This window comes from Monodelphis domestica, chromosome 1 (genome assembly GCF_027887165.1).
Source record: "Monodelphis domestica isolate mMonDom1 chromosome 1, mMonDom1.pri, whole genome shotgun sequence".
NCBI classification, from domain to species: Eukaryota; Metazoa; Chordata; class Mammalia; order Didelphimorphia; family Didelphidae; genus Monodelphis; species Monodelphis domestica.
Window position 1 is genome coordinate 198,169,602 of NC_077227.1, and position 24,270 is coordinate 198,193,871.

The following is a 24,270-nucleotide window of genomic DNA, read 5'->3' on the forward strand; positions in this document are numbered from 1 at the left end:
CTCTCTCTCTCTCTCTCTCACACACACACACACACACACACACACACATACATACTTGCATAGACAGATACACACATAACCCAAATGATACTACATATTCTTCATGAAAGTTCACCCAATGAATCTCTACCAGAGTCCATAACACTAAAACCTACAAAATAAGGCTTTTAATAAGAGAAAAAGTACTTAGCCCAAAATATAGCCAGCGGTGGCTCCCTTATTCTGAAGTCCAAAAAAGTCCACGCATTTTGGGACCAGATTGACTCAATTTTTTTACCTTGATTAAACTATCTGATCTCTCTTTCTGCTGGTAATATTTTCAAGAACCTAGAGTCAATTCTAAGGTTCTAGGAGGCAGCCCAGGATTTTGGGAAAGGAGATAAGCAAGACTTCCAATAACAAAGTATGCATCCATAAGGCAAATACCAATCTCAATAAGCACAAAGTGGGATAGCCATGAGGATGTCCACCAGCTGATATTTTCACTTATGGCCACTAGTAATCCATGAAGAGATTACAGTGTGTGTTAGTGGAGGGAAAGCACACAACTACAAAATTACCTTTCAAAGAGAATTTAAGGACTGTATGGAAAATCCCTTTGTAAATTAGAAAGAATGATAGAGGGTATTGCAAAGTTTAATAGGTTAAAACTAGAGTAAGACTGTTCACCGAAAGGTCAAACACAGAAATTGAAGCTTAAATACTTTGACCTCATAAAGAGAAGACAGGACTCATTGGAAAAGTTCCTGATGTTGGAAAAGATTGAAAGGAAAAGGAAAAGGGGATGAAAAAGGTTAAGAGAATAGACGGTGTCATGGAAACAACAAATATGAACTTGGACAGACTTCAAGAGATAGTGGAGGCTAGAAGGACTTGGCATGCTATGATCCATGGGGTCACAAAGTCAGACATGACTCAAGAACTGAACAACCACAAAAGAATAAGGCTTTTGAGATACCCTATAACCAGGTTGGTGAACCTATGGCACTCATGCCAGAGGGGGCTGTTCCCTTCCCCTTCTCTACTGTACCTGAAAACATTTTTCTCATCATCTATCCCTCTGCCCAGAAGCCTAATTGAAGTGCTTCCTCCTTTCCCTGGCTTGGGTAATGCAGGGGTCTCACATGTGGCATAAAAGGCACAGTTTGGGCACTCAATCTCTAAAAGGCTTGTCATCACTGCCCTTTACAAATATAACGCACCACTAATGTTATTAACCACTACTACTACCACCATCTATAATATCATTGCCTCCTGAAAGGCAGTGTGATAAAGGATAGAAATTTGATCACAAACGGAAGAAATCTCAAGTTTAAATCTTGACACTAATATATATTGGTTTTCTGTCTATCATTTGACAAGTCACCCAGTCTCTAGAAAAGTTGACTGCCCAACAGCCCAACTAGGCTAATTTTTTTTCAAAACTTGGAAAGAACTACATGGGATAATAAACAATGAAATGCGTAGAATTAAGAGAACATGATACACAACTACAGAATTAATACTAGAAGAATAAATTTTGAATGTTACCTCCAGATTGTGAGCCGAAAGATGAAAACATGAAAGACTTGATTTGTATGAATGTTAGTTTCCCAGACAAGGACCTTCTCAGATGTGTGGAGGGTGGGGAAAGGGACTGGAACACATGTAGTTGGGATTGATTATATAGATATGAAGAAAAGTTAAACATATAAGAGATTTGTGGTTTCATTTACATTCAATCTTATTTTTCCTTTGTGCATGAAAATGCTTGTTTTATTTTTTTTTGAATAAAAATAAAAAGTTAAAAGTTACTAAAAAACAGACTATAAGTCATAGAATAATTGCTTGAACTGAATTGGTAAAAGGATTGTCGTCAGTAAGAGTTAGTTCCTTATACAAAGGGAAATCACTGATCTGAATCAATCCAGTGATTTCAAAAGATAAACTGGCCAGTGTTCAAGACACTCTCAGCCAGTCAGGCAGTTGCCCCATAGGGATGATGAGGTGCTATTACAAACAACCTCCTATGACATGTTGCCCCACCCTACTCTGGATGACAAGACACCAGCAGCCTCCCCTGGGGAACGAAGCAGTCTGTATCAAACAACGGGGAGGTGACCTCTCTCTCTGAAGGTTCTGAAATTCAATTGGAAGGTTTAGTTGGGAGGCAGAACAGAGACCCTAGAGAAGCTAATGGTCTGGGATAGTGAGGGAACAAGTATACATGTGGAGGGAAGTGGGATCTGTGGAGAGGAGGAAGGAGGGAAAAGACCAGGGAAAGAGATAATGAGGCTTCACTTCTTCCTTTTCCCACTTGACTTTGGGCTAAGAAATATTGTCTTAACTTCTCTGGGCCTTGGTTAGAAATAGAGGATGCTGAGTAATTAATGGAAAGGATGAGATTTTGGATACTGGGCTTAGAGAGAGGACAAAATAGGCAATGTCATGCACAGTTATCCAAGCCCACACTTCAAGGGCCTTTGAAAAAAATTGACTGGGTCTAGAGGAAACCTTCATTCCTCCATTTATTACTATTTGTACTTTTTGTGGGAATTTGTTAGTGAGAGAACTTGATAGACTTGCTTGGAGGTAAGTGCTTAGGCATCCCCCAAAGATATCTTGTATGGATGAGGTACAGAAGGGGGAAAAATCAGAAGAGAACAATCTGAGGATGAAGCTAGCAGTTAACATTGCCTGGATTTGGGGGTCCGGGGGAAATGGGGATTGGCAGCCCTAGTTTTTCTCATATCTGTTGTATTTCTGGGCTAGTTATTCTAATCATCAGAATGAGCTGTACTTCCCCAATTCACTAGCAAACATCTGTCTGTATTGGCACCTTTAGGAAACTGTTGATGGAAGAAGAAGAGCAGAACCTGTCGGATAATGAGTGAGTAACAAAGACTTAATTGTCCAGCCAAATCTAAACTAGGTGAAGTTGTCCCTGATGTTTACTGTTGCCTCCCGTTTCTGTGCACCTCTCTCTCTCCCTCTCTCTCCTGTTGCCACCCTGCCCTAGTATCCTAATGCTGCCTGGACCTAATCCATGACTAGCTATACTTTCATACTACAAAATTACTCATTACCCTCTCTCCTTTTTCCTCCCTAAAAATTCCAATCCTTTCAGTGATGTGCAGTTCCCAGATAGTTTTGAAGGAGAGAAAATTGTCACTAATTCATACTCAGTTATTAATGAATCCAAAGTGTTTAAAGGAATTACTGTTCCAAGGATTTATTCATTTGAAAAGACTTCCTGGAAAGGATACATCCTGTCATCCTAAAGATAACTCTTTTAAATATTCAATGGGAATGTAGAGAGATTATAGCTAGGTGGTTCAGTGGATTGAGAGCCAAGCCTAGAAACAGCAGGTCCTGGGTTCAAATGTGGCCTCAGGTTCTTCCTAGGTTTGTGACCCTGGTCAAGTCACTTAACCCCCATTGCCTAGAGCCCTTATCACATTTTTTTGCCTTGGAACAAATACTCATTATTGAGTCCATGTTGGAAGGTAAGTGTTTTTAAAAAAAAGTCAGTGGCCTGCAGATGGAGTAATATCAATTTGAGACAATTGGTCATCAAATAATTCCATAGCCTATTATATATAAAGCCAACCTATGAGGTTAAGTAATGTTTTGGAAGGAATTCTTTCCATTGCAACATGACACTATAGTCTCTGCTACCTATCTAGGAAGGAGGAAAGCACAAAATCTACAGTAGTGAAAATCATTCCCCCTATTGGAAAGGAAATTTCAGGGAACAAATTCTGCTTCTACTATAAATCCTGAAATACTCTAAATATACCTAGGGAATAGAGGGGAATTTTTCTGCTCTGGCATAAATTGGAGAAGGCTTAGGGGAAAATCTTGGCTAATTTGGTTAAAATAGACCAGAGGAGATTAAAGGATCAAATTATGAAATCTTCTTTTAAAAAATATAGAAAGGAAAAGGACACAGTATTTTTGCAATCCCCAAAGGAAAGAGACAGACAGATGGATGCCATGACTTCTAGAAATTCTTTCTGATTCTATACATTGTTGCCTTTTAGTTGCCTGTTTCTTATCAGTTTTTTTCTGAATGGTATCTACAGGTCCTCCAAAAAGATGGAAATTCTACGGTTGGAACAGTCTAAGAAGACCCTTAACAGTTTGAACATGGACCTGGAAAAGGATCTGCAGAAAATAGATGAGGCAAACCAGTCTCTTCTATTAAAAATTCAAATGGAAGAAGATGTAAACAACAGGTGAGGGTTTAAGCTTGAATGAGATTAAGGATCATTTATAGGAAGTTGTCTCCTATCCACAGATGGGAAGAAAGATCATGGAGATGAGTAAGGACTCTTTCAGTCTCTCTGCTTATTCTGTAAGAGGTTGAATTCTAGTTTTTAAAATCCTCCTCGGCTTTCTTATTTTTTTCTTTTTACAACTAGTTCTCACTATCCCCAACGAGAAAAACAGTGGCCACCCATGGGCCAAATCCTAATACTATTTGACGCAATAATTTTCAATTTCCCTTTCAAATTCAAACTGGGGTGAATTCAAATTCACCCCTCCTTAAGACAGTCTGATGACCTTTCATTCTCAGAGACTCATCATATTAGTGTCAGACTTAGTAGAGACACCCAGTCAGCCTTAGCACCTACTGCAGTCCAAAATTCCCAAAGTCAAGAGGTCTGACAGTCTGCTGACCACCGCATGATCAACATTATTAGATAAATTTGTCTGTGGCTTGATCCTGGAGAAATTACTTGTTTTAAATGCTTGGACATTTAAAGATAATCTTTCCAAGTTGGGTTTGGTCTCAGGAGGAGATAGATAAGGAGTTAGGAGAAATTGGGAAAATTTCTTATCTTTCCTTTCCCTTAGGGATCTGGGAAAAGCATACATTGACACCCTAAAGTTTCTGTTTGGTTGTCATTTGAAGTCTTCCCAGACTAGGACACTGAAATTATGCAGTCATAATCATCATTCCTCACTTGATTGCCTTTGTATTGTTATACAGGTTAGAAGACGAGCTTGCCCGGTTAGCAAAATTAGTACAAGAACAGGAGAAGAAGGAGCAGGAATATACCTTATCTGACAAGGAGCAAGATTTGAAAAACCTCAAACTGGAGACATCAAAACTAGTAAGATGGCTGGCAGAGAAGTATACTGTGGCCTTCATTCCTCATTCTGTTGCTAGTTCTCTGCCCAACCATTCCTGAATGCTCTTTTCCCTTTGTGTGGTTCCCATATCAGAAACAGTTAACGGAGAGGAATCATAGGTTTTTGTAGGGTATGGAGAGGAAGTATAGGGAAGGAGGGGTTTCTGCATTTGCTTTTGAAATTATTTCATGATGGAAACACTCTAGAGCTATAGGGTGCAGTGAAACTTTACCATGGTTAACCCATGTAATGGAGACTCAGAAAAAGTGTCCAGAGACAAAATCAAGACTTCTAAACTATTTTGGGGGTTATGAGCCCCTTTAAGATGTCTGTTAAAGCCTGTAAACTCCTGTTTGCCTCAGTTTTCTCATATGTAAAATGAGCTGGAAAAGGAAATAGCAAACCACTCCAGTGTCTCTGCCAAGAGGACCCCAGATGGGGTCACAAAGAGTTGGACACATGTAAATAACTCCTAAAATAATATTTTAAGTGCATAGAATAGAGGATTACAAATGAAAATAATTATAATAAAATATAGTTATCAAGATATCTTTAAGGGCAACCATCTAGGTAGCTCAATGTATAGAGAGAGCCAGCCTGAGAGAGATGGCAGGACCTGGATTCAAATGTGACCTTAGCTCTGTGACCCTGGGCAAGTCACTCCAATTGCCTAACCCTTGCTGTTCTTCTGCCTTAGAATCAACACTTAATATTGATTCTAAGATAGAAGGTAAGTTTTTATTTTTTTAAAACAGAAAAAAGTTCACAAATCCCAGGTAAGAAGTGCTATCTAGATGAAAATAACCAGGATGGTAAAGGTTGCTAAGTGCCAATACCATTTAAGGATCAACTAAGGAATCAATTAACAAATATGTATCAAGCATTTGGTGCCAGGCACTGTGCTTGACCCTGAGGATACAAATAGAAAGAATAAACACACTGGGAAGTTTTTGCCTGGAACATGACAGCTGGTTTCAAGTATTTCAAAAGCAGTCCTTAGAAAGAGAAATCAGATTTATTCTGATTAACCTCAGAGGGCAGAACAATGAGTTGAGAGATAGAGGGTACGAAGAGAAAAAATTGGGGTTTGATATAAGGAAAAGGGTTCTAAGAATTAAGAGTACAAGTCTTTGTATGACCTGTGAGCTAAGAATTGTTTTACATTTTACTGTGTATTATGTGACAGATCAGATTTGGCCCAGGAGCCTCTGTTTGTTGAGCCCTAGATCATTTATTAGTCAGATAATTTATTTTTGATATATAATGAATTACTACTATAATCTGGATTTTGAATTAGAGATTCCAAACAGTTCATTGACCTACGTATACATTACTTTTGTTCTCAGCAACTCCACAGAATGTTTCCCACATCCCTAGGCCCCCAGTCACCCCCACCTCATAAAATCTGATTCTTAAATAAGGGAGATAATGAAGTTCTTCTTGTTAAATGTGTGATTACTCATCATCACCTAAGCTGTTGATGTTTTTTCAGTGGTATCTCCTTCAGTGACAGTTCCCTCCAGTCTCCTCTCAGTGGTGAAGAAGTTAAGAGTTTTGATGGACAACCTCCCAATTAGATATTTACTAATAAGAGTTGTCTTGGGAAGTCCATGGGAGGGACTGAATAATAAGCTCCCAAAATTGTATTAATGGACTTTGGGGTTTTTGATTACCAAGAGAATCATTTGACCAAATTATTTGTCTTGATCCGTCAATTGATAAATTAATTTAATACACAGAACAACTAACTCTTGGAATTTTAATCATCACATTAGGTATATTAAAAAAGGGGATTCTTTTTCTGGGGGTATTGGTCAGGTTGATATAGCCCTTGAGCTTCCTTCCGATGCTGAGCTTCTGTGATTCTGAGAAAAGGATGTTAGTCGGCAGGCCAAATTCCAAAGCAGTATTAATGGAGTTGAAAGCATTGATGGTACAATGGACTTAACAATGGCCCTAGTCAGGAAATCTTCACATTCTGCGTTCAAATCCAACCTCGAGCACTTATTAGTTCTATGACCCTGGGAGAGCCACTTAACCCTATCTGCCTCAATTTCTACCTATGTAAAATGAGCTGGAGAAGGAAATGGCAAACCACTCCAGGATCTTTGCCTAGAAAATTCCAAATGGGGTCCAAAGAATGAGACACCACTGAAAAATGACTAAACAACAAACATCAATGGAGGTGGAGGCAGAAAAGATACCAATGAGCATAGCATTATTTGAATAGCTAGAGGTACCTACCTTCTTTCTCTCTTTCTACAGGAAAAGATCAATGAGGCTCTGACCCAGGGTATAGTAGAGCTTCAGAGTCAGGTAAGGCATGACTCTAATAAGCCCAGCAGGGTTACTAAATTCTCCATAGCAGCAACTTTCACTGAACAAAAAGGCACCAGGATGAAAGTGACCACAAAGGAACCACATTCCTCAAAAGGGTCTATAATCTCCATTTCTTTGCTTGGGTGGTTGAAGGTGAGGCAGCATAGTATAGTGGATAGAGTGCTGGCCTTGGAATCAGGAAGCCATATATTCAAATCTTGCCTCTAATACCTACCAGCTATTCGACCCTGGGTATTTAAGTCACTTTGTGTCTCAGAGCCTCAGTTCCCCCTTTGTAAAATGGGGATAATAGTGTTACTTCACAGGAATGCTGTGAGAAGGACATGAAATTATATGCATGATGTTCACTTTGCAAACCTTAAAACATTATATAAATGGGAGCTGTTCTTATTTGTTATGGGTGCTAACATACTTTTTAAACCCTTATATCTAGACTGAGGCTCATTATAAAAAAGAGGGAAGGGGTAGGACCTGTCCTTGAAATGAATGAATGAGGTTTAAGGTAATTTGTGGGGCAGATAACCTGATTCAGTGGAGAAAGCACTGTATTTGAAGCCATAGGAAGCCTGGATTCAAATTCCAGCTCTTTCTATTACCCATGTTGACCCTAGACAAGTCACACAAGCTCTCTAGGACTCAGATTCTTCATCTGTAAAAATGAAATCGGACTAGATGAACTCTAAGGACTCTTTCATTTCTTAAACTTGAGATTCTATGATCCTTCAAGGGTATCCCCTATTCTCTGCATTCCAGCACATACCCTATTATGTACAGGGCTACATCTATGGCAAAGTGATCTAGGATCTGCCTCAGAGTAAAGAATTTTTCCCAGGGTGGGGAAATCTAAAGATCTATTGACAAACAAGCATAAACCTTTAAAGACGGAGGTAGTTCAGCCTAGTGATAGCATAGGCAGACACTGGTGAGCTGGGAAGGTTGTAGCAATGTCCAGAAAGACTCAACAGTGGGAATGATATGAAAAGAGGCAGGAGGGAGAACTTAATAGTATCCCTAGTTCCTCAAGTTAAGACTGAGCCTGGCAGTGCCCAACCTCTGCCCCAAGGATCTATTTGCTTCAGCTGGCCTAGTTTGGAGAATGAGAAAGAGTGGCAGAATGAGCAAAGAATATCATTAGATGATACTTTCACAATTATTTCCTTCCTATTTTGCCTTGTCACTGGGAAAGGAAATCTAGCTCTGGTCCAGCAAATTGGTCCTTCCAGTGCAAATAGAAGGTGGCTCTCCAGAGGCTACTTTGCAGCACATATCACCACCCAAGAAGAGGGGCATCATGCTGCTTAAGGATTTATCCCTTTCCAGCACTGGCAAGGGCAATTCTCTTCCAGGAAGACTGAAGTCACCCTAATGTCAGGAACATCTTTCCCCTGAAGATTTTTTTTGGTTCTACCTGGCTTCTCAAAACTTCCTGAGGCTCAGAAGCAGGAGTTGAAGGTTTAAAAGGAGAACAGCAAAAAAAAATTCCCACCCCAAAAAAATAATCTCAAAATAAACACTCCCTAAATTCAGGTTGGGATTGGGGCAAAGGCTTTAAGCACATTCAGTTCTGAGCTGATCTTTCCAATAGAATTTGACTATAATGAAATGACAAATGGAGGGTCTATGTAATAACAGTAAAAAAAATACTTTTGAGTTCTGGGAATCTGGATTAAAATCCTGATTTTTTACCACTATCTACTTGACTTTGAACAAGTCAGTGAACATCCCTCAGACTCTCTTTCTTCTATTTAATGGAAGAAGGCTTGATGAAAGGTAGAGAGGTAGAAGACAACTTCAAGGATAATAGAATTACTTTCCCAGGTCTAGATATTCTAGTTTCACAATATTCTCTTTCCTAGGGTCTGGAGGGGGGACCAAATTTTGACAACCTAGATGAAAGAGTGTTAGTCTCAGCGTCAACAGAATAAGATTCTAGCCCTGTACTCTGACCCCAACTCTGCATCTCTATTTCCTTCTTTATAATAAAGGGGATTGGTCAAGGGAGTCACTTGGGTCCCTTCTGGCTTTGAACAGTCTTTCATCTGTATGAAGACGTGGGTTCCATTTGACTCTGTCCTAATAGCCCGTTTCCTTAAGAAATAAATTTGCCTTTCAATGTGATCTTGGGCAAGTCACCTACCATCTCTGTTTCCTCATCTGTAAAATCAAGGAAATAGATTAAAGCAGTGGTGTCAATTTCAAAAAGAAACACATCTCTGAAGACCATATATTGACTTAGGAAACTATATTATTATCTGTTTTGTTGTATTTTTATTTTTTGTTAATTACTTCTCAGTTATATTTTATTCTAATTCTGACCATGTTAGGAGTCCATAGGCAGTAAGTTTGACACCTTTGGAATAAAGGAATCCCCAAGTTCTCTTAATTCCAATATGATACTTTGCAAGGGATTTTTTTTTTGGTGGGGGCTATGGTGGGAGTGGATATCAAGCTCTCTTTTAGCAATTATTTGTTATAAGCTTTCCACCTCTGCTCCAAGCACCCCAACCCACTCCTGTTTATTAATAAGGCTTCTTAAGATGTTGAGTACAAAGAAATAACTAATTATCCTTGCTAACTAGGTTTCAAGGTCAGTTTAAAGAGAAAACTACCTAATATCCCTCTTCTCCTAAATGAGATGGAGGAAAATCCCCATCTCAAACTAGCATAGGTCTTATAGTATTCTGGGCTCTCTAACTCACCTATATGGGATAAATGTCCATTCCTTTTTCACTCTAGCTCCAGAAAAAAAAATCTGAGGGTACTTTTTGTGCTACATTCCCTGGGCAAACTTCTGGGGGCTTGTAATCAAGAAGTTCTAGGGATGGCCCTGCCCCTGGGATAATTTCACAAGGGAACTTTAGTTTCCCTAATTATACTTAGTTCCCAAAAGATTCCCAGTTTCCCCAATTTAAGTACTTCCTTCAATGCATTCCATTTTTAGAACGTGGGGGTGATGATAGCACATTCATTGGGTTTAAGGAAGTAGATAAAATCAGTATGAGCCTATCTGAGGCTTCTTTGCTCTCCAAGATAGTCAACCCCAAACCTGAGTGGCTTAGAATGGATGTGAGGCTTAGGTTTAAGGATGTGTCTGACTTGGATGACACTCTGAGGCCCAAAAAATAAGGAAAAGAGGAGACTTTGCTGGGCTTGCTAGAACAAAAATGGTTTCTAAGCAAAGGAGAGAGCCATTGACACCATAACTCCTGTTCAGGAGCTTCAGTATTCCTTTGCCCACTTCCCCTCCCCTTGCAACCAGGGGAAACTCAAGAGCCCATTAGCCCTAGAATAGTATGTTTGTGCATCTCATTCAGCTCAATATACTTTTATGTGAAACTACAGCTTTCAGGGAAAACGCATGCGCCCAAAGCACTTCTGCCTGCGGAAGAAAACTTATCGGAATCCCCAGAAGTGGCAAAGGTGAGTGAAAATGTATTCCTGAGACTGTTTAGGTTTAGGGAACTGCTAATTCCCTAGGGGTCAGCTCTCAAGGTCAGCATGAATCCACACAGATCTGAGCTCCTGCCAAGACCAAATGAGCCAAGAGTTTCCAAGTTTACCAATGATCTAAAACCAAATTCCTTATTCCAGCTTCCTTCAGAATTGACCCCTGCCCTTTACTTATTCGTTTAACCAATATTTGTGGTGTGACCTGAAATTTTCTTAAGTATTTGTTGTATAACTTCCTATAAAAATAAAAACACACATTTATATAGTTTTAAGGTTTGCATGATCTATACTAAAGCTTAGAAGAGTTGAGACCTGCATGTGCCTTCTCTAATGTAACGATACAGATTCTTAGAAATGTGAAGGCTTACAAAGCTTGTCTCATTTGATCCTCACCAAAACTCCAAGAGTTGTTGATAACAGAAATAGCATTGAATCATCGTTAGTGCTTGGCATAGTGCCTGGTACATAGAAAGCTCTTAATAAGGGTTCATTGATTGATTATTGATTGACTGATTATCCTCATGGTATCGAAGAAGAAACTGAGGCACATAGGCTGAGAATATAGAAAAGGGAGAGGTCACTATGGTCTAGAGTGGTTGAGAGAGGAGAGAGGCTTATCATAAAAACATAGACTTAAAGCTAGGACATCCAGAAGTTGGAGGCAATCTAGTCCAATTCCTTACTTTTACAGTTAAAGAAATGAGGACACCCCCCAACCCCAGAGTAAAGTAATTTGCCCAAGGTCAAACAAGTAGTATAAGTGATTAAGCTAGGAAAAGAATCCAGGGCTCTCCCCAAATTCCAAATATAGTGCTCTCTTCACTGCACATTGCCCTCTTGGAAAAGGTGGTACTAAAGTGGGGTCATGAAGAATGGAGAGGTTTGGGATAGTCAAAGAAGGAGAACAACATTCTAGACAGAGGAACACAGAAAAGTCCAAAAGGTAAAAATGATATGACCACATTCATCAAAATGCCAGAAAGGCATTAGAATTTTTAGAATTACCTAGAAAGTCCTTCATAAGGTCATAGATTAACATCTAGATGGGGCTTCAAAAACCACTTCCTACAATGCCCTCAATTTATAGAGAAAGAAACCAAAATTTAGTAAATGTAAAGTAGCTGTCTGTGGGTCACACTGATAGTAATAGTAGAGCCAGGATTTGAATTCAGGTCCTCCAATTCTATCTCCAGTGCTCTTTTCATTGAACCACACTGCCTTCTGGGGATAAGGGAAAGGTTGTGGGCAGAGAAGGAAAGACTAAAGCTGGGTCTTGAAAGATGGAAATTCTGTGGATAGTCAAAAGAGAAGGTGACATACATTCCAGGCAAAGGAATACAAGCTAAGAAAAGATCCCAAAGGGGAGAATGACAATAATGACACTTTTTAGTTATAAGGAAATGACCAGTGAGTCTTTCCCAACATCATGGTTTGAGAGCTTACAAGGGACTTCAGAGATCATTTCATCCAAACCCCTTACTTTACAGATGGGAAACCTGAGACTTGGAAAGGTTAAGTGACTCACCCAAGGTTACACAGGTTGTTCTTTGGATTCCATATCCATTGCTTTTTACACTATGTACCAAATGAGAAAGGGGCCCACCTGAGAAGTACCAATCTCACTTTAAGGTAAATAACCCCAGGTGGTGCTCTATGCCCTTCAGTGCCTTTAGAAATGAAAATCTTGATATGCAGACTCATGGAACCATAGAGTCAAAAGGAATCTTATAAGGCATCTAATCTCAGCATATATCCAGTGCAGACATTTTTTCTCTAATATCTTTGACATCAAGGAATCTGGGCTGCTTGAGAGAGTTTCCAGTCACAAGAAATCAGTTGTCCTCACAAATGCCCAGTAAAGGATAGGAAACATCTTTTACTATCTCCCTACCTGACTGAGAAATTTCCCATTTTTCATAAATTGGAAATGAAAATTATGAACAAATTATGCATAACCAGGCATGGTTTCCAGAGGTTATTAAGGGAAATGAAAGGAACATAAGATCAGAGATTTAGAGCTAGTCATCCAACTCCCATTTTACATACATGGACATGGAAGCACCCATAGGTTAAGTGACTTGTCCAAGGTCACATAGTAAACAAGAGAAAGAGTTGGGGAAGAGGGAAGGAAATCTGACCAGAATGACATCCTCTTTCTTTCATCCAGTGTCTGATGAAGAGACCAGTTCTTCTACCTATACCCATACCTGAGTGATTGGGAAAATAAATGGTGGTTGCAACTGGCAGAAATAGTTCAGTTAGGAAAGAAAATTATTTGGTCTATCAGGTTGTGGAGAAAAGGTTAAAAGCTGATATTTGGAGAAAGAAGAATAAGCTAAAGAAAAATTGGAAGAGATGAATAATAGGATTACTAAGCAATAGCAAAGTTGAATAGGAGAGTAGGATTATCAAACGATATAAAGTTGGATAGCCTGGATTTATTTATAGGAACTGAAGCAGGGCTGTGCTGAAGCCAGTTTAAACTGGCTCTTGCAAACTAATTGTTAAATTTTCAGTGTGAGCATTTACAACATGGAAATCAACTAACCTACAAATCAAGCTGATTTTTTGTTGATTGTCTAGACTTAACAGGGGATAGAGAAAATGTTAAAACTGCATATTAGACTTTTAAAAGTATGTCCTGTGTACATGTTTTGGAAGGCCAGCTTTTAAACATTTACCAACATACTCCTGGGCTGAAGTAGCCCCACTCCCTCTTATCAAAAAGACATCTGGACAAGTGGATATGGATCGCAATACACTGAAAAGAGCACTAGATTCAGAATCAGAAGTCTTAGATTTGAATCCTGACTCTATAATTTATCATATATATATATATATATATATATATAACCTTAGGCAATTGAGTCCCTTAACTTCTCTGGGCCTCGGGTTTCTAATCTGTCAAACAAGAAGGTTGGAATGGATCTACCCCGCTAACATCCCTTTCTCTCTAAGTCTCTTATAGTGTCATCCAGTATCCTCTGAATTTCTGATAGTTCGAGAGCATCATCCTGGAAAATGATTAGTTCATAGTTTAGTTTGCCGAGAAAGAGAGAGACATTCATGTTCCTTGCTGAGTTCCATACCTCCCTTTCTTTCCATAGATGAAAATGCATCAGGCTGAAAAGTCTTTGGCAGAGCAGGAGAAGGAACTGGCCAAGGTAAAATCACTACCTTTCCCAAAGCAAGATAGAAGTGAATAGCAATCAGCTAGTCAGTCAATAAACATTTATTAAGAGCCTATTCTATGTCAATCACTTATCTTATCTAGAACAGCATAGAATCTCAGATTTGGGATCTTTATGGAGAAGCAGTAAAAGAAACCAAGAGGAAAATCTCAGGCACACCTTCTCTAAATATCTTCTTACAGGAAAAATTCCAGACTATATAGTATACTGTATAGTCTGGAATTATATAAATGTATATTATGTATTTGTGGGAATTCTAGAAATATATATTATAGTTATATCAAATATATATTAATATTACATATTACATGTAATCATATATAGATGTATATATTCTCTCCTTGCTTTCTTTATTCCTCCTAACACTGAATTAACTATAAATGGTTACAGTGCCTAGAACCCAACAGCACAGTAATGTTTCCTAGCTACTAATTAACTCAAAACCAATATTTGAAAGGGAAAACAAGTGTTGCCTTTTATAGAGAATTTTTCTTGAAGAGGGAGCAGGGAGCCCAAATACATAAAAATGGTTATTGGTACAATAACAGAGTTAAAGCATATGATTCAGGATATAGTAAAAACACTCCCATTCGAGTGTCAACTCCAAGGAATTAATTTAAGACAAAGTTTTGGCATTCCAGGTACTGGATGAATTCGAATCTGTGCAACAACTCTGTGAGGCCCAGGCCTATTGCATAAAGGTACAGTTTTTTGCTACAATGGTGGAAAGTCATGTACTAGAGCCATGTTAACCCATGGCCAGATCCATATAAATTCAAGTAGGTTGTTATCCACCAACCTCCATACCTTCCAGAGTCCTAGCAGTATCTCCCCTGGGTCTTCTGCTCCCCAGGCCCTTAAAGGTACTGACTTAGTCACTTTATTTTCATTTCCTACTTTCATAATCCCCAACCTAACCTCTGTCAAAGTCCTCCATATTGTAAAATTTTAGCAGAGAGGGAATGGTTAAAGGATAAGAATGTTGGGAAGGTCATATACTTACAATACAATTGAACACTCCTCATGTTTGGTCTGAGAATCCAGTATGCATGTTACAGTGGAGAGAAAACCAATAAAGAGCCCACTTTTGAATCAGGAAGACCTAGATTCAAAACCTGCCTCTACCACAGACTGGTTGAGTACCTGGGCAAATGATTCAATTACTTAGTGCCCCAAGCAACACTCTAGATTTTAGATGCAGAGCTATGGCTGGTATATTAAGAAGTTCACTTGCTCAAAATTCCCTATGCAATGCAATCGCAGGTCTGATTCATAACAATTACCATAACAACAATTTTATTAAAACACGCGAACTTTCCAATAAGTGATTGAAGTTTCTTTTATTTCCTTTGGAAGAAATACCAAGAAGCCCTGAAGAAGATGGAAGAAGAAGTAGAGAATCGTTTCCTAGAGAGAGAAGTGTGAGCTTTGGAAAACCACCATCTGGGTTTTAGCAACATCCCCAGCAACTTGCTGAGCTTGGGACAGCCTGAGACAGAAAAAATATTTCTCATGTCCTTTCCTGACCAAAGTCAAAGAGGCACCATTTCTACCTACCCATCCAATCTGATTGGATGTCTAGGGTCATCATCCTAACCGGAACAGACTAAATCCAGTATAACCAGCCCCTTCTCCCAACCCTCCCCTTTAAAGAATGGAAACACATTCGTCTTTCGTTCTTTGTAATGTGACCAGTGACTTAAGATTGTGTTAGGAGAAAAGTTTACTCTAAACCATATTAGCTTTGGGGAGGATGATGGGATTTAAGAGCAGTCATCCTACTGCTGGAAATCTCCAATATCATTTCTTTTCTTTTTTTTTTTTGGTAAATCATGAATGGTACCTCAAAAAAGATGGTGACAAACTTTACTTTGCCCAGTCCTCTCATTTTACAGATGAGGAACTAGGGGCCTAGAGAGGTTAAGTGGCTTACCCATTTGGCATACAGAAAGATTTTAAGTAGCAGAGTCAAGATTCTAACCAAGGTCTTCTAACACCAAATCTAGGGCTCATGAAGCAAAAGGTCATTGGCAGGAAACTTTCTATACTTCACCAAAAAAGCCCTCAGGCCATAATAATGATCCATCCTCCATTGCATGGAAATTTTATGAAAACGATCTCTGGACAGGGGCTGAGCTTTCCATTTCTGCAGAGCTTGGGAATATTCCCAGAATTTGGGTCTCTGCATATGTTAAATAAAATTATAAAGATCCAAAAGTACAAAAAATTTTCCTTGGATTCATGAGAAGAGTCCAAATAAAGAGAAAATGACACATAAATACTAAAGATCAATGCAGTAGTAACACTTTCAGTGTTCCCATTTCCCTGACTCTATTTGTGAATAGGAACCATGGCAGATGTCTAACAGTTCTATGCTGCCAAGATTCCTTTTGGATTTCATAGGGCTGGAGCTATCCAATACAACATCTCAATATATGCATGAGAATGTAGGTTGATAGAGATTAAATGATTTCTCCAAGATCATATGTGTAGTAAGTAGCAAATCTGGGATGCAAAATGAGGTCATATTAAGAGTGATAGCATGGTATTGTGAATGGGGGATGGGACTTGGAATCATAAGGATATGGGTTCAAGTCTTGCCTCCAATACTTATCAGTTGTGTGATCCTAAGTAAATCACTTCTCTATGTCTCAATTTCCTTTTCTGCAAAACTGGTGAGGGGATTGAACTTAATTGACTTCAAAGGTCTCTTCCAGTTCAAAGTCTAGGATCCACTGACTCCCAACTCAGTGTTCTTTCCATTTTCCTGAGCTTTCTATCAGGCTGCTATCTCACAAATCTGAATTATCAGACATCAAAATAGGTCAATCACAGAAAAGGTATCAATTGTGTCATAATGAGGGAATAGGAGTCCAAGGTCTACTTCATGTTTTCCGACAACCTTGCTAGGTATTGGGTTATGACTTAACAATGAAAGCTCTAGGAAAGAAAACCATTTTTCCTCCATTACCATGATATTATTGTACTTTTTCAGTCCCTTTCTTATGGGTTTTTCCCCCAGATCAAAAGTTCTAAGCATATCCTCTGAAACTGCAAGACCAGGGTTAACGCTGGTGGATGACATCCAAAATGATGCGGTAAGCATTTCCCTCCCTTGTCAGCAAGTATTTGGTGGGGTTTGGGTGGGGGAGAGATTGGTCTCCAAAAAAATCATTTGACCCATCAAATTTTTATCCATGAGAACCAGACTGGTATACTATAGAGAGAGCTGCTGACATCAGGGCTGAGAAGACTTAGATCTGAGTTCTGTTTCTTGACATGACTGTGTGACCATGATCAAATGACTTAAGCATATGTACACACATAGATATATAGATATATATGTAATTTATATATTATAAACTGTTTATATATACATATATTTCAATGTATTTCTTATATCTCCAATGAGATTTAATTCAGTAAAAATGGGGATTGTCTCATTCTTTGTATTTATATTCCCAGTACCTGTCACATAGTAGGTACTTAATAAAAACTTGATTGATTGGTTGATTGGTAACTCTCTTAATACTAGAAGTTGTGGAGGAGGAGTCTACCTGCATTGGTAGAAGAAGCTTCCTCATCAAGAATTCCCCCTACCAATGGTTTTACAGGTCCAATTCTTGTTATTACTATGTGCAATATCAGATTTAACCATTCCAGAAGCCCCCAAATCTGACCCAAAAGGTCACCAAATAATAAATTATTTCTCTGCATTGCAGCCAAAGTGATTACAAACTTAAAAAATAGTGGTCCGAGATGGAAGAGAAGGAGGGCTTCTGGCAAGAAAAACTGTTGTTTAAAAACATGCACAAGGCAGTTAGGTTACATAGTGGATAGAGCACCAGGCCTGGACACTGGAGGTTCTGGGTTCAAAGCTAGTCTCAAAAAAAGCTAGCCACATGATCCTGGGCAAGTCACTTAACCACCATTACCTAGCCCTTGCCACTTTTCTGCCTTGGAATCTATAGTGCTAGCATTTTAAGGGTTTTTTATAATAATTATATATAATGCACAGCATAATTCTAATTCATATCCACTGAAATATGGTGACTTGTTAGGACTGGGGGAAATGGACTTACTCTAGAAGAAGAGCTTTAATACAAGACCGTCAATGCTGAGGACCAGTTATCGTTATTCCTGAGCACATAGGATGACAGGAGAAAGGGAGAGATATTAACTTGTTTTTTAACAAGAAAAATTTGGAAAGTATGGGGAAGAAATATTTTCTGACACTCAAAGAAGCTTTAGGGTCAAGTCTGAAATGTTTTTATTGGCTGAAGTGGCTGAGGATAATGGCCTGAAGTTCTCCCCTGGAAGTCATCTCTTCTCTTCCTGGTTGGCCATAGTTCTGTTGGAAAGCAATATAGGAGGACACAATCCAGAACATCCATCAGGGTATTTGGGTTTATATTAGATTTTGTAATGGGCTAGAAAGCTTGATCATGAACCATAGACAGGTTCTTATTCTGGATTTCACTAAACCATTAAGTTCCTTGAGGACAGAGATGGGTTTTTTATTTTGTCTTTCCAAATGGCAAGCCTTTGAAATGAATATGTTTTCTCTCATTAGCCTCATAATCCCTCCCATTTCCAACTTACTGTCCAGTTATGAGGAAAATGCAATTTCTGTGAAATTTTTTGGAAGGAAAGCTTTATAGAAATCCAAGCTTTTATCATCATTATATGTTTCTGGATTTCTGTTATTTCTCTGGGATTAGAGATCCACCATCTAGTTTCCTTTTGGGCTAACATTGGTTGACATAGATTATAAATGTAGTTAATAGAGACAATTTTGGTGGAAGTCTGCTATACCTAATAGCTGGCCTTGAAACCAGAAAGGATTCAAGTTCTTCCTCTGACATATTCTAAATGAGCAAAACAATTTCTGGTGTGCCTTGGTTGAGAGAACTTCCTCACTGGAAGTTTCCTGCAACAAAGAAATCACAGGTCTAGAACCTGACCCTCTATTCAAAAATTAATCACCATAAAAAAACTAATGATGGCTTCCTAGGATTTAGGGGAGGGGTAAAAGAATCAGGTCCTTTTTAACCTGCTCACTGGTACCCTTACTTCTTCACTACAGGAAATGGTCTCTGTTGAAAAAAAGAGAAGCCTCTTCTGGTACAAGTAGGTGGAAAATATTTGTCTTGGCTTATTGGAGCCCTAGCCTGTCGCAGAGGGCCCTTCTAATAAACAAGGCTATCTAGTATGGGTGATGGAAGGGAGAAAGACTTGTTAAAAAGTAGCACATTGGGGGCAGCTGGGTGGCTCAGTGGATTGAGATCCAGGCCTAGAGATTGGAGATCCTAAGTTCAAATCTGGCCTCAGAAACTTCCCAGCTGTGTGACTCTGGGCAAGTCACTTAACCCCCAATGACAGCCCTTACCACTCTTCTGCCTTGGAACCAATACACAGTATTGATTCCAAGATGGAAGGTAAGGGTTTAAAAAAAGTAGCACATACATAAAGTTAGGAAATGCAAAAGCCAAGTAATCAATGACTAGATCTTAAATTATACCATAACATTTTATTTAGAGGTTATTAGTGATCTCAACTTTTTAAAACTAGCAGAAATCTAGAAATGATTCAGAAAAAAAGGTCTCTAAGCAGCCAAATTGATTTTATAAAATCCATTCACTAAATGCTCACACATAGAAGATTCCCAAAGACTCCCACTAAGAGCTCATTCATACCTTAAGCCAAATTCTAACATAACTAGTTACCTGGTTTCCTAATAGATCAGAAGCTATAAGACAAAATGAGGAAATCAGCTAAACCCAAGCCAATTGAGATCAATAAGAAGAAACAACAATAATAATAGTTTCCATTTATGTAGTACTTTGTTCAAATACATTCAACTAGCATTTTATATATTATTTATGGATATTAAATGCTTTATATACTTACTATCTCATTTGATAGCTAACAATGAGGAGAAAGGAAGAAAATACTATTAAAAGTATGCCATAATAATTCAAAAAGGATAGTTGTCTAGGGCCATGTAGTACAGGTATAAATAACACTCCATATCCCTAGAACTTTTGGGGGCAGTACCAAATTACCAACTGGTGTGATCATTGACATTCACTGGATTTGGAGCTAAACAGGACTTAAAAAATTATGAAGTTCAATTCCTTCATTTTACAGATGAGGAAACTGAGAACCAGAAAGTTTGTAACTTGCCCAAGGCAATGCATCATTAACAGAGCCTACCTCAAATCCAGGTCCCCTTTAGCTTCAACTTTGATGTATTTGCTACTACACCATGAGAATGGGTCACCAAGAAGAAGTCATATGTTGACAGTATTCTATTTGAGATGGCAAACTATTTGCTGCTAATAATTAGGATGATAAAATTGATTAAGAGAAACCCACATCAATGTTTTCATTGATTACCTAAAGGGATGTTTCAGTTTTCTGCATAATCAATTTGCAAATAACACTTAACTCTCCAGAGATGATAGGAAAACACTACTATTAAACTTATATAGCTCTGAAGATGACTCTCCAAAATTCCACTAAAATTTTACTCATACTCCCAGTGTTGTCTAGAGCTAGCTGGTATTGAAGATACCTGAAGAGAGTCAATCACTACCTAACTTAACTGTGGTTCATGTCCAGAGCAGATTCCCAACAATAACCAACGCACAGAGTCATTTTTAATATATAGGGCTACAAAAAAAAAAAAGCCTTTTCTTTGCCCAGCTTTTATCTAAGCCTACAAAAAGGTTTTCCTTTTCTCAGGGTCTTTTGGGGAGTATTGATTTTTGATGGGTAAGTAGGGGCTTCCAAGTCCAAAGGGCCAAGTACTACCCTTGAGTACACAGTGGTTATGCTCTAGCACATTCTCTTTCTTCTTAATGGTTCTTTGGTTCTGGTGTGGAGGTATGCTAGAATCAGCTCTAAAGGTTCATGAGAATCTACTGTTCAATTTTTATTGTGAGCATTTATATCTCAGACGTCAGATACAAGACAAACACTACAAATCAGGGCTTGATTTATATTTCTGTTCACTGTTGTGACAAGGAAATCACTTTAAAAGACTGATATATATTAATTTAAGGTCACCAAGGAATTCAGCTATGTAATTCCTAAATGAAAACTCAAGTCAGCCGTCAGCCTTTTATAGAGTTTAATTACAAACAGGAGGAAGAAAGGAATTAGAGAGAGAGAGAGAGAGAAAGGGGAGAGAAGGGAATAGGGCTTAAATACTCCCTCTGTTTAGGCTGGGCCAAAAGGCCCAAGCCCTTAGATAGCTGGGGCAAAGAAAAGAGATCAGTCCCTATTACTCACGTGACCAAAATGGAGAAACAGTCTCAAAGGCCCCCACCTTCAGCTTCCTTCAGAGCAAGCTTCTCAGAGCACACTCCAACCACTCAGACAAACTCCTCAACCAAAACCCCCCTGAGTCTTCAGACCCCCGCTATCTTTAAGGAAACCATCCAAGTTCCCTCCCCTCAGTTCTCACATCTACCAATCACTGTCCATCAATTTCCCTGTGCCAATGGAGGCTCTAGTTAACCCAGGACCGCCCAGAGGTCTGGGCTTTGCATATGTCTGTTGGAGGTCATATTCTCAAATAATTAAATTTTGATCTATGCTGCAGCCCTTCCTAAATCCTGTTAGGACTGAGTGGGGTGGAAATTGTATTTTCCAAGACCTGATTCTGTCATTCCAAGTATCTCTATTGTATCAATTCTAAAATCAATCATGACTCAAAGAAATTCCTGTTCTGTGCTTCAGCATAGGTCAAAGCCCTTTCCATTGTTCAGCAAAAGGTTTCTGTCCTAAAGTAATCTTAAGAAGGGAGGAGAAGGAACCTCCCATGCCAATGGGGTTCACATTCCAATACACTATCAGTAAGAAATTTTCCAAGTATGAAATTTCCCAATGGTGAAATTTCCAACATTTATAAGTCTAAGAAATTTTAAGGTTTACACTGTCTAGACTTAAGAAAATAATTGAATATTAATAATGTGGAAATAGGTCTTAATCAGTGACACATGTAAAATAAAATCCAGTAGAATTGCTCATGGGCTCCTGGAGGGGGGTGGGGAAAGGGGAGGGAAATAACATGAATCATGTAACCATGGGAAAATATTCTAAATTAATTAAATAAATAAGCTTTTTCATTATTGGCCATATCAAGAAGAAAGAAAGAAAGAAAGAAAGACAAGAAAGAAAGAAGAAGAAAGAAGAAAGAAAGAAAGAAAGAGAGAGACAAGAGAGAGACAAAGAGAGAGAGAAAGAAAAGAGAGAAAGAAAGAAAGGGAGAAAGAAAGGGAGAAAGAAAGAAAGAGGAGAAAGAAAGAAAGGGAGACAAGAAAGAAAGAGAGAAAGAAAGAGAAGAAGAGAGAGAGAAAGAGAGAGAGAAAGAGAGAAAGAAAGAAAGAGAGAGAGGAGAAAGAAAGAAGAGAAAGATAGAAAGAAAGAAAGAAACGAAAGAAAGAAGAAAGAAGAAAGAAAGAAAGAAGAAAGAAAGAAAGAAAGAAAGAAAGAAAGAAGAAAGAAAGAAGAGAAGGAAGGAAGAAGGAAGGAAGGAAGGAAGGAAGGAAGGAAGGAAGGAAGGAAGAAGGAAGGAAGGAAGGAAGGAAGGAAGGAAGGAAGGAAGGAAGGAAAGAAAGAGAAGAAGAAGAAAGAGAAAGAAAGAAAGAAAGAAAGAAAGAAAGAAAGAAAGAAAGAAAGAAAGAAAGAAAGAAAGAAAGAAAGAAAGAAAGAAAGAAAGAAAGAAAGAAAGAAAGAAAGAAAAAAAAGAAAGAAAAGAAAGAAAGAAAAGAAAGAAAGAAAGAAAGAAAGAAAGAAAGAGAAAGAAAGAAAGAAAGAAAGAAAGAAAGAAAGAAAGAAAGAAAGAAAGAAAGAAAGAAAGAAAGAAAGAAAGAAAGAAAGAAAGAAAGAGAAGTGATTGAGAAAATGTCAAATCATGCAAATTAAACTTTAAAAGCATGTCATGAGATGGGGGCAGGAAGGTGAATATAGTAGACTGAGAATCAGGCCTTAGAGACAAGAGGTCTTGGGTTCAAATCTTGTCTCTGATATTTCCCAACTATGTGACTCTGGTTAAGTCACTTAAACTCCATTACCTAGCCCTTACCACTCTTTCCTGTTCTGGAAATACTTCACAATATTGATTCTGTGACAGAAGGTAAAGGTTTAAAGGGAAAAAAAAATATATCTTTGGTCAAAAATAAATTCTGGAAATCCAGTTGTTCTCTATTTACCAGCACATCTGTGGATAGCCAGTTTCTGGAGAAGGCAATAATATTAATGTTTAAATGCCTTAACAGTATCCCAAGACAAAAACTATATTTATACTTCAATTCTAGTTAGGATCCATTCCTTTGATTACAACTACCTTTGATGTTTGGGAAACTATAATCTGGCACTTTCTTTGCAGGACTCTTGGATATCTCTTCTTTACAATCCTATTGTTCACCAGGCTACAAGGCTACCTGCTTTTCCATATTAACCATGTAAATCCAGATCTGATATTGGACACCCTGCCTAAGATGATGGGCCGGAGCACCTTGTATAGGCTGAGGCACTTCCTTCTGCCATTTTTTACACTGGAGGCAGAAGAGGTCTTGCCTCACTAATCTCTCTATATGTGGTGTACTTGAGTTACTGGAGACAAAGCATGACTGAAGGCTATGAGTGAGAAGTGGCCAAATGGAGGGAAGAAGACTTGGAACAAAGAGTTGCTTTCCCAAGGTCTGCTGTCCTGGTGACCTTCCCATCGAAAATTTTCCTTCCATGAGTTCTCTCCCTCAATAAAGAATTTTGACATTAAATTCTGGAGGCTGTGGATATACAATGTGAAGAGCCAAAACCTTGTGGAAAGTTGGGGGAGGGGAACCAGGTATTGGGAAATGACTACCAAATGAGCATGTCAATAATAACTTGATATTCTCTTTGCAGAGTTCTTCTGTGTCTCTTTTTTTTTAAACCCTTGCCTTTCATCTTAGAATCAATATGGTACATTAGTTCCAATACAGAAGAATACTAAGAATAGTAAGAGCTAGGCAGTGAGGGTTAAGTGACTTGCCTAAGGGCACACAGCTAGGAAGCATCTGGGATTAAGACTTTGGAAACATTACATATGAATTTATTTTAAACACATGCAAAGCAGATACAAAATGACTTTGGAAGATGTAAACCATTAGAATCTGGA

General features: G+C 38.5%; 1 protein-coding gene across 6 annotated transcripts; it reads left to right on the forward strand.

Annotated features, from left to right (window-relative positions):
- The first annotated feature begins 882 nt into the window (after nucleotides 1–882).
- Nucleotides 883–23,890, forward strand: TMCO5A (transmembrane and coiled-coil domains 5A). Of its 6 annotated transcripts, none has more exons than XM_056810238.1 (12): nucleotides 896–969; nucleotides 2,825–2,869; nucleotides 4,065–4,217; nucleotides 4,976–5,099; nucleotides 7,384–7,434; nucleotides 10,801–10,878; nucleotides 14,016–14,072; nucleotides 14,741–14,800; nucleotides 15,456–15,520; nucleotides 17,122–17,197; nucleotides 19,186–19,229; nucleotides 23,497–23,890. In XM_056810238.1, the coding sequence occupies exons 1-12, from the start codon at nucleotides 911–913 to the stop codon at nucleotides 23,693–23,695; spliced, it is 1,011 nt and encodes a 336-aa protein (XP_056666216.1). In that variant the 5' UTR covers nucleotides 896–910; the 3' UTR covers nucleotides 23,696–23,890. The 6 variants fall into 6 exon arrangements, with proteins under 6 accessions (XP_056666220.1, XP_056666218.1, XP_056666216.1 ...); XM_001380862.4 differs by lacking the exon at nucleotides 896–969 and adding an exon at nucleotides 2,021–2,115; XM_056810240.1 differs by lacking the exon at nucleotides 10,801–10,878 and having other exon boundaries at nucleotides 890–969.
- The last annotated feature ends 380 nt before the right edge of the window (nucleotides 23,891–24,270 follow it).

What these genes read in the sequence shown, in the direction of transcription:
- TMCO5A (XM_056810238.1), top strand. Translation starts at nt 911, where the DNA reads ATGACTCAAGAACTGAACAACCACAAAAGAATAAGGCTTTTGAGATAC. An exon ending in TAGTAGAGCTTCAGAGTCAG is followed by an intron (nt 7,435 to 10,800) that starts GTAAGGCATGAC and finishes GTGAAACTACAG; the next exon opens with CTTTCAGGGAAAACGCATGC. An exon ending in AATCCCCAGAAGTGGCAAAG is followed by an intron (nt 10,879 to 14,015) that starts GTGAGTGAAAAT and finishes TTCTTTCCATAG; the next exon opens with ATGAAAATGCATCAGGCTGA.